The 10,134-nt window shown below is 31.1% G+C and overlaps 1 protein-coding gene and 1 non-coding gene across 2 annotated transcripts in view; both read left to right on the forward strand.

Annotated features, from left to right (window-relative positions):
• Nucleotides 1–1,125: 1,125 nt before the first annotated feature.
• Nucleotides 1,126–1,209, forward strand: TRNAL-CAA. Its single transcript has one exon. It is a non-coding gene; the product is annotated as a tRNA-Leu (tRNA).
• Nucleotides 1,210–8,668: 7,459 nt separating this feature from the next.
• The window catches only part of LOC112526856 (heavy metal-associated isoprenylated plant protein 39-like), a 6,063-nt gene continuing 4,597 nt past the window's right edge, over nt 8,669–10,134 (forward strand). Inside the window, exon 1 of the mRNA XM_025137278.1 lies at nt 8,669–8,774. Within this exon, the coding sequence (XP_024993046.1) occupies nt 8,769–8,774 (6 nt within the window). The 5' untranslated portion in view covers nt 8,669–8,768. The remainder of the gene's footprint in view (nt 8,775–10,134) is intronic.

The raw sequence follows: 10,134 nt of genomic DNA on the forward strand, positions 1-10,134 counted from the left end.
AAAAAAAAGCAGGAAGCAGCAGACAGAAGTCTGTTCTTTTACGGATTTAATTAACAATGATTATCTTGTTTTTGCTACTGTAAGAGCAGCATCAACACCAACTAGAACACAATATCATCTCTTAACCCCAGCTTCCAGATTTACGCAAGTGACCAATTAAACCATCTTACGAAGCTCCTGCTAGGCACAAGAACACCTTCATACAAGGACCTATTTAAGGCCTTTAAAAACAGGGTTAGGCCCCTGTAATGACCTCTCAGTGTGTTACTACAACCTTTATCTTTTCTTTCCCTTCAGTCAGAAATGTAGGGCTGTTTTAGCTGAATCTGTTACGTTGTTTCTAAGTATTAATCTGTTTGGATAAATTAAGATAATTTGTTGTTTGATTTGAATAAATAATCTGAACAACAAAATTTACCATTTTAATCTTATGTTTACACAAGTATTGAATGAAAATAAACTGTCTGATAAATATTTACCTGGTTAACACTTACCAACAATTTTAATATTTTAGCATACTATTTTGACAGATGAGAATCTTCTCTGATAAAACAAGAAATGAACCTTTTGATTTGATGGAATGCTTTTGAGAGCTTTGAATTTTGTGAAAGGATTTGAAATCAGATAAATTTAGAATCTATGTGTTTTTTTTTTGCCGAATTTGAAATAAAATTGAATTCTATTTTTTATAAAAATAAATTATAAAAAACTAAATTATCCTTTTTAATTGATTATTACAAAATAAATGCTTTTAAAATATTATTATAATCAAATTTTATGAAATCTCATAAAATACCAACTATCCTATGAGGGGTTGGGTTCACGTGAGACAACGTTGTTTTCGTGAGACACGATTTTTATATTTGAAACTTTCACAGTGTATTTTTATACTTGAAACAAAATGTTGTGAAAGTAAAAAAACTGAATCTTCAAAGCAAATACACTGTGAAAGTTTCAAGTATAAAAATCGTGTCTCATGAAAACAACCTTGTCTCACATGATCCCAAGTCATTCAGATCTCTAACATTTACATGATTTTATAGGATTTATGAAAGATATATTATTTAAATAATTTAAAATAAAATATTTATTTAAATAATTTAATGTAAAAATAAATAACAAAAAGTCAGGATGGCCGAGTGGTCTAAGGCGCCAGACTCAAGTTCTGGTCTTCGTGAGAGGGCGTGGGTTCAAATCCCACTTCTGACATTTTATTTTATTTTTAACTTTTTTACTTTCAAGTCCTTATACTTTGAGTTGTCGTCACTTTTAATCCCTTTAACATGCTAAATTGCACAAACTCATGTACAACCTTAAAAACTATATATTTGTACCGAGGAAAAAAGAAATAAGACAAACTCTGTTTCATTCATATCAGTATTCCATGTTGCGCTGTCTGCAAATTTTATCTGAGAAAAACATGTGAATATCGTTTTAATTGTGTTATACTTGGTCAATTAAGGGGTTGTTTGTATGACTTAATGAGCTTAATGATATGTATGACTTACGTTCGTTAAGCCATACATACATGTTTGTTTATGCTCATTTGCATAAGAGGGTAAGAGTTTATTTGTTTTTTTTCAAAATTATCTCTTAATACCTCTGAAGTCTGATTCGTTAAGACGTTTGTGTATTAAGAGCGTTTGTTTTACTTTTAAAATAAGGGCTTAAAAGCTCTAAATGTCATCTGAAATTTTAAGTGGTAAATGTATCACTTAATACCTCTTAATCCTAATCCCCTCTCTATCACATGGTTCATATTTTGGGGGCTGAAAGAGATTTGTTAGCAAAAAATTATTCATTTTTTTATACTTTTAAAATTACAGAAATGAAAATAAAAAAATTTAACAAATTACAAGGACTAAAAAGGTAATTTACTCTAAAAGCCATTTGAACCATACCTATTAGGCTATTACCTAGTATTCCATGGTACTAAAAGATTTGGGGCCCATTTAAGATATATAGGCCGGTTACCATGGGCCCATTGGGCCCACTTTCCACCTATACATGATATACACCCCCACCACATTAAATACAATGACAAGATGGAATTATATTAATAATTATCACATGTCGAAAATTAAACTGATTGGTTTGAGTTTGGACTCCAAATGTCAAAAGTATCTGAATGTTTCAGGTTTAAATCTAAGGAGCGATAAAAATCCCCTTTATGGCCACGATGGTTCAAATACGGTGACTCCGACCACCTGCAAAGCAGATAGTCGCCTTGAAATTAGTTGGCTCGTAAAACGGATTGGATATCCAAGTTAATGAAAAAAATGTCAAAAGTTAATTAAATACATGAAAAGGTAAGTAGTAAAAGTCAATAACATATTCATGTGTGAATTATTAAAAGAATTCAAGAAAAAAAAACGTTTATATATGAATTATAATGTAATGCTATATTTTTCACGTATAAGCAACATATTTATCACATGTGATAGTGATACCATCATTTGACGGTTCAATATCAAATCATAAGATAGTGATGATCACGTCCTCGATTATCGGGTCATATTAAATCAGTATTTGATTTGCAAATTTTGTTCCGATTTTGTCCCTACATGCCTTCAGTATTCCTAAAAGAACAAATATTTCATTAATATTTTAATAGTCCTGTTACTGTGACTTAAAAGGGATCGATGAACTTGCATGTGTTCTCATATTTTCGTAAAATACAGATATTTTCGAATCCCTCAATATATATATACACATATATAATGCTTATTTTTATAAAGGAACGATCAAATACAAACCGTTCCAATTTGTACAAATCTTATAAACTAATTACAACCAGTCACATAAATCCATTTGTTTTTTTTAATGTATAAGGGTATTATGGTGATTTGAATTTACAATACTCATGTTTGGAAATTATTTAATATCAATAGAAAAGTTTGGTAACAACATTATATTTATAAATATATATATATATATATATATATATATCTAACACAATACTAGCAAAAATTTAACTGAGGTATCCATTAAATTTTTTGAAAAAAATTGCTTCCAATGAATTAGGTTCAAACTATTCAATGAAACAGGGTAATTTCCAATGAAACAGACTCAAACTCTTCACTAAAACATGGTAATTTCCAATGAAACAGACTCAAATGGTTCAATGAAACGGGGTCGTATATGATTGCATCAGGTTCATATGTATAACAACTGTAATGAAACAAATTTATATTCATAGGTGTGTACAACAATTTGTAATGAAACATGTTCATATGTATAACAGCTGTAATAAAACAAGTTTATAAGTCATATATAATTGCATCAGATTCATATGTATAACAGCTGTAATAAAACAAGTTCATAGGTCATATATGATTGCATCAAGTTCACATGTATAACAGCTGTAATAAAACAGGTTCATAGAATATGTCTTTCCCCATTTTGCCCTTCCATGTCTCCAACATGAATTCCTTTTTTTTTTTTTTTTTACTTTACTTATCTAGTTTATTTCAATCTTGACCTTTCATAAAAAAAAAGGATGAATATGCTTAGTTTGTAAGTTTTGTATGAAATGGATGGTTTACAAAGTAAACCTCCTCTATCTGTATAATGTATTATTATATTATATATATATATATATATATATATATAGGGGAACGATCAAATGCAAACCATTCAATTTGTACAAACCGTGCAAACCTCATTCAACCAATCATAATTTTTCATTTTGTTCATTTTTTTGTAATTATGAGAGGTTGATTAATCATTTTTATTGTGGAGGGTGTTAATCATAGATATTATCATCTTCATTATTTAATTTTTAGAGAAATACATGAAACAGTTTCATTAATTAATTTTAGAGAAATACATGAAACAGTTTCATTAAGTATTATATGAAACAATTTCACAACCATATATGAAACAACTTGATCAAAAAAAGTATTATATGAAACAATTTCACAACCATATATGAAACAACTTGATCAAAAAAAGTATTATATGAAACAATTTCACAAGATTAAACAATTTCATGAAAAAAATTCATAAGATTAAACAATGAAATCGACGGATGAAGGTAGTTTGCACGGTTTACACAAATGAGGGTGGTTTTTATTTGATCACTCCTCTCTCTCTCTATATATATATAAAACTTATTACAACATATAAAAATGAGCATAGGTGTGTGATGAGTGTTGTAAATTCTAAAAGCATATGTGATGCCAAACATAAGTGGACAATGTATGATGATGCAAAAAGGAAATATGCCCAATACAAACACCATCCATAAGATTGTGAATCATTACATCACCAAATTCTATCTTCTATAGTTAATCATGAAATCAAACCTACCATAAATTTAATTAAATCACACAAAAAAACTAAGAATAATGAGTTGGAAAATTGAAATTTGCAAAAGCATGCAAAAGATTCCCCAACCAACTGGGATTGTGGACCAAACCTTGTGTAATAACGGGTTGTTTGTTTACCTCTTAATAGTTTCATTAAGAGTCAACCTTTGAATCGTTAAGAGGTGAATCTTGTTTGGAAAAAACAAAGTCTGTTTCTTAATGGTTCTAAAATCCTCTAAATGATTTTGTATCATGGGCTTTCCTTAACCATTCAGTGCCCCTAGTTTCATTGTAAACAATTACCAAACAATTATATTTCATTTTGCACTATATCATGAGAGCTTCTTAGTAATTCTGCATCAAACCATTCAACAACTGTCAAACAGTCCCTACAGTTTTGGTTTACTATCATAATATATATATGATATACTTGAATCAAGAAACTCTCATTTGATGTAATTCATAACATGGGTTGATAACATTTGTTGGAATTAAACTTAACAACTATCACTTTATTGAGTTGATATGTGACTTGATTTTCGAAAAGTATGTGATATTCTTGCTACGTTTGGTTTTATGTTGTACAGTTTTGGAAAACCAATTACTTTATATTGAAAATGCATACTACCTATAGTGGTGTTGATATATCAAATGATCGTGTGTTAGGTTTCTTTTTCTTTACCATTTCAGTATTTCGTATATCGACAGAATCGATAACACCTAACAAGAAATATGATAGCTTAAACCACAAGAGCGGTGTCCGATTGTTTGAACTTGAGCTCCAAAGGTCAAAAGTTCAAAAGTGTCTGAAGGTTCCAAGTTCGAACCCAAAGAGAAATAAAAATCCCCTTGTGGCCATGGGGGATCAAATGCTGTGACTCCGGGCTACCCGCGAAGCGGGTGGTCTCTCTGGGATTAGTCGGCTTGCATAGTGGGTTGAATATCCAGGTTAATAAAAAAAATAATGATAGCTTAATATTTCATGCAATTATTTAACACAGAACAATATGCACCTATATGTAGCACATTTGATTCTGGAGTGGTATAAAAAAACCTACGCTAGGTATGAGAATTGGCCCCGACCCATCGGAGAACCCGGTCCACCCGCCCCGGTTGGGGACGGGGATTCCCTGCTAAATCGGGGATGGGGACGGGGACGGGTATGGTACTCCCCCTGCCCCGCACCCGTTATATATATATATATATATATATATATATTAATTTATATATATATATATACATATTTATTTGTACATATATATATGTATATTATTTATTTCAACTAAAACGTTAGTTCATAATTTCTTATTTCCTAACTAGGTTTGTAATCTAAATTGTTTTTTTTAATGTTAATATGTAATATTTTGGATGTCAAATCAAAATATAATTACTCGATAAGTTTTGTATATTACTCGATATGATTTTATATTACTCAATATCTTTTGGTACACGTGACTTTAAGTTTTTTGTTGGATTTAATTGAACTTTTTTGGTTTTAGGTTATTAGTTTTTTATAGGGAAAAGTACAATAAAAACCAATGAACTTTCTTGTTTGGAATGATTAAGTCCTTGAACTTTTTTTKRGAACAAATAAGTCCTTGAACTTTCCAAAACATGTTAAATAAGTCATTGGACAATTTTTTGGCACAAATAAGTCATTGAACATTCTAAAATATGTTAAATAAGTCCTTAGACATTCCAAAAAATGTTAAATAAGTCCTTGGACAATTTTTGAAACAAATAAGTCCTTGAACAATCCAAAACATGTTAAATAACTTCTTGAACTTTTATAGAACATGTTGGATACATTCTTATGACTTGTACAACTAGTTAAAATGATAATTATTTTTTTGTAAATGTGAGTACTTTTTTGTTATATTTGTTTAATTTTATAGATCTAAATACTTTTTGGTTGAAAAAATATTTAGGGGCTTAATCGTTCAAAATATGAATGTTCATTGGGTTTTTTTTCACTATTTTACCACTTTATTTTTTTCAAAAAGTTATTTAACATGTTTTGGATTGTTCAAGGACTTATTTGTTCCAAAAATTGTCCAAGGACTTATTTAACATTTTTTGGAATGTCCAAGGACTTATTTGTTCCAAAAATTGTCCAAGGACTTATTTAACATTTTTTGGAATGTCCAAGGACTTATTTGTTCCAAAAATTGTCCAAGGACTTATTTAACATATTTTGGAATGTTCAAGGACTTATTTAACATGTTTTGGAAAGTCCAATGACTTATTTGTTCCAAAAAAAAGTTCAAGGACTTAATCATTCCAAACAAGAAAGTTCATTGGTTTTTATTGTACTTTTCCCTTTTTTATATGATGTTGTGGTTTTTTTTTTGTATTAAATTAAATTCATTTTAGTTTTAGGTTTATTGAAAATGTTTGAGATTTAAACATGTATGGTCTTTCACATATTTAATTTAAAATAACTTATATAAACGGGAAAAAAATCCCCCTTTCCCCGTTGGGGATGGGGATGTGATTATATTCCCCGGTGGGGATGGGGACGGGGACGGGGACAGGGACGGGGATTGAGGTCCCCGTCCCATTCCCATTCCCATTCCTAACGTACGTAACTTATTGCATTGGAAAACACTATACTATAACTATGTTATGTACCCCACCCTCTTTAGTGGATTATTTCGACATAAAGGTTCATATTTGTTAAATGCGGGTTCATATCTAACACTAGCAATGTGGGACATACAATTCTCTTGGGGACGGGCCTTCTTGTGGGAATTAAGCTCTTAAACCAACAATCTAACAAGCCACTGTGTACACGATTCGTTTCTCACGTGATACCCTCGGGATAGAGCAGTATAGGTCGACTTAGAGGTTATCGGCTATAAACCCTTTTGCACAAACAATATACAGATCGTGTTAGTATATATTCTGGTATGACTTGTTAGTGATTATTAATTAATAAGTCGTACACTGTATTTTGTTGATCTAACAGACGAATGTAGTATTACGTATTTTTCACTGTAGTCACCATAATAAAACTCTTCATAATCTTAATCTAACTATAAGTTGATCCTTACTTTCAACGTCTCAGGGGTTCGGTTTCACTCCATCATAACTGAGAGATGGTTACAAGAAGATATCGAGTAAGTCAAGTACGCATGACATAAAAACGTTATTAGATATCAGTATGCATCATGCTGAATGATCTTTCAAAGATTGGGTATTTGTCGGTTGCCTGGTGTTTTCTAGAGGTAACTACTGTATCTAATAAGGTCGAGGTCTCGACCTCGACCACTCACTTCAAAACCCACATGGCAAAAATACCAACAATTTTCATCTGTTCGAATGACCACCAAAGTTGTCACATTCTTTATAAATATGACTATTTAGAATATGCCAATATAAAAACAAACGATATCTCAACCCTCGTTCACAAGATTTAACAGCTCACCCTCTAACATCCACATAACATAAAGCTAACAAATTAAAGACGTAAAACAACCACTCAAAGTGTAATACTGTTTCTTGATATACGAAAATTCATCTAGAAATCGTTTAGACAATAACTCAACCGATTATACTTTTCACGAATTCCAACCTTAGACATCTGAAATCCTTTCAAAACAGTAACAAAAATACCGATGATGCGTTTTTAACTGGATTTTTCAAAATGATTAAAATTTAGGGGGATGTGGTGGAATATCCCATCTATCATGGGTTCAATCCATATGTCCATAAAATCGGGGTTGATCTTTTACACAGGGACACACCCAAATTTTTTTTCAAACGGTGGCACCGTTTGACTATAAAAAAAAGATATAGGGAAAAAAATTCAAACAGTGACACCATTTGACTATAAGAAACAAATGTACGAAGTTTTTTTTTTCTTCAAGCGGTGACACCATTTGACTAAGAAAATGACATTAACATGATTCAAACTTGGGTCTGGGGTGGAGTGAAAAGCCTTGCAAACCAACTCTACCAAATAAAACATGTTCTCATTGTAGTTTCGAAATACATACGGTAGCACACAACAAATTAATACTGTTGCACCTTTCACGAACCTAAATTTTTTTTTTTTACCCTTCGACGGAGGAATAATATGGTGGCACGTGCCACCGTATTCTCTGCTCTAGGTCCGTCCATGCTTTTACAGTCATAATTTGTCGAGATTAATCTAGTCATAGCCTGAAACACCCTTCCAAAAAGAAAAACCGTAACACAGTTGATATAAATATGTAAAAAGTTAAACCCTTCTCTCTCCTACACTGCAATTTCTTGTTTTTTTTCCCTCTGTGATATCGTGTCCATCCACACCTTCTTTCTCTTTTTCAATTAAAACCCATTATTTATACATTTGATATAACTCTCACTCTCTCTCTCTCTCTCATCTCACTCTCTTTCTCTCTCTACATTTTGATTCCTCTCTGAGTTCTAATTCCAATTGCAGCTACACAGAGGCCTGGATTCAAAGACACCCACATGAAGGTTAGATTCCATTCCTAAGATGAATTCCATTCCCATTGATTCTCCTGTTTTTACTTTTTTTTATGGCTTCAAGATTTTTATGATTCTATTGCTTTTTTTGTTTCCAAAAACAGAATCTAAATGGGTTTTTTGTTCTATGAAAAACCCACATGAAATCTTTTGATATCTTCCTCAAAATGAAACTCATTTGTGGTGCCTGATTGGTTTGAGCTTGGCTCCAAAGGTCAAAAGTACCGGGAGGTCCCAGGTTCAAATCCAAGGAGGAGTAAAAATCCCCTTGTGGCCATGGAGGTTCAAATGTGGTGACTTCAGGCTATCTGCAAAGCAGGTGGTTGACCTAGGATTAGTCGGCTCGCATAGCGGGTTAGAAATGAATTTGATTCATTCCCCTGTTTCCAAAGTTTAAGTTTCTCTCTTTTTTGGGTTGTGTTTCCAAGATTCTGTTTTTCTATTGTTTTTTCTTGTTTTCAAAAACAGATTCTAAATGGGTTTTTTGTTTTCTGAAAACCCACATGAAAATATTTACTCCATTGTCAAAATGAATCTGATTCATTCCTCTGTTTTGGTTCATTCCCCTGTTTTCAAAGTGTTAACTTTACTTGTTTTCAAGATTCAGTATTCCTAAAGACTCTTGTTTTCAAAAACAGATTCCAATTGGGGCTTTTGTTTTTCTTGTTTTCAAAAACAGATTCCAAATTGGATCTTTGCTTTCCAAATCCCTACAAGAAGTTTAGATTCATTTGATTCAATTCTCAAAGTAAATTTGATTCCTTTCTCTGTTTTAACCTTTTGGGCACCCAAATTTCACAACATTTTCTTGATTTTTCTCATGGCACATAACCCAAAATTGAGAATGTGTGATTCAAATTTCATGTGTGTTTTTATATGTGTTAATCTTATATTGTTGATCCCATAAGATCTTGGGTGGGGGGGGGGTTTAAAGGTGTATATATATATATATATATATATAATATATATGTATGTATATGTATGTATATGTATATATATAGTATATATATGTATGTATATGTATATAGAGAGAGGTGAGTTATTATGCAAATATTTATATTTGTACAACAAATACAGCTCAATTCAATGTCAACCGTCTATTTAATTTGATGAATATGTGATTTCATAAAAGTTTTGATTGTTTTCTAATATAAAGTATCGGTCATAATCAATGAACCTTAATTATATTCCATAAATATTCAAATTATAATAAATGAACTATCATCATTTCAATTAATATCTCAATTGATTGGGTTGTAGAAATATGATGAAATGCATTTGAAATATCCTCTATATATTTGTATGTATACATATATATATATATATATATATATATATATATATAGGGGAG

This window comes from Cynara cardunculus, assembly GCF_001531365.2.
Source record: "Cynara cardunculus var. scolymus isolate 2C chromosome LG 14, CcrdV1, whole genome shotgun sequence".
NCBI lineage: Eukaryota > Viridiplantae > Streptophyta > Magnoliopsida > Asterales > Asteraceae > Cynara > Cynara cardunculus.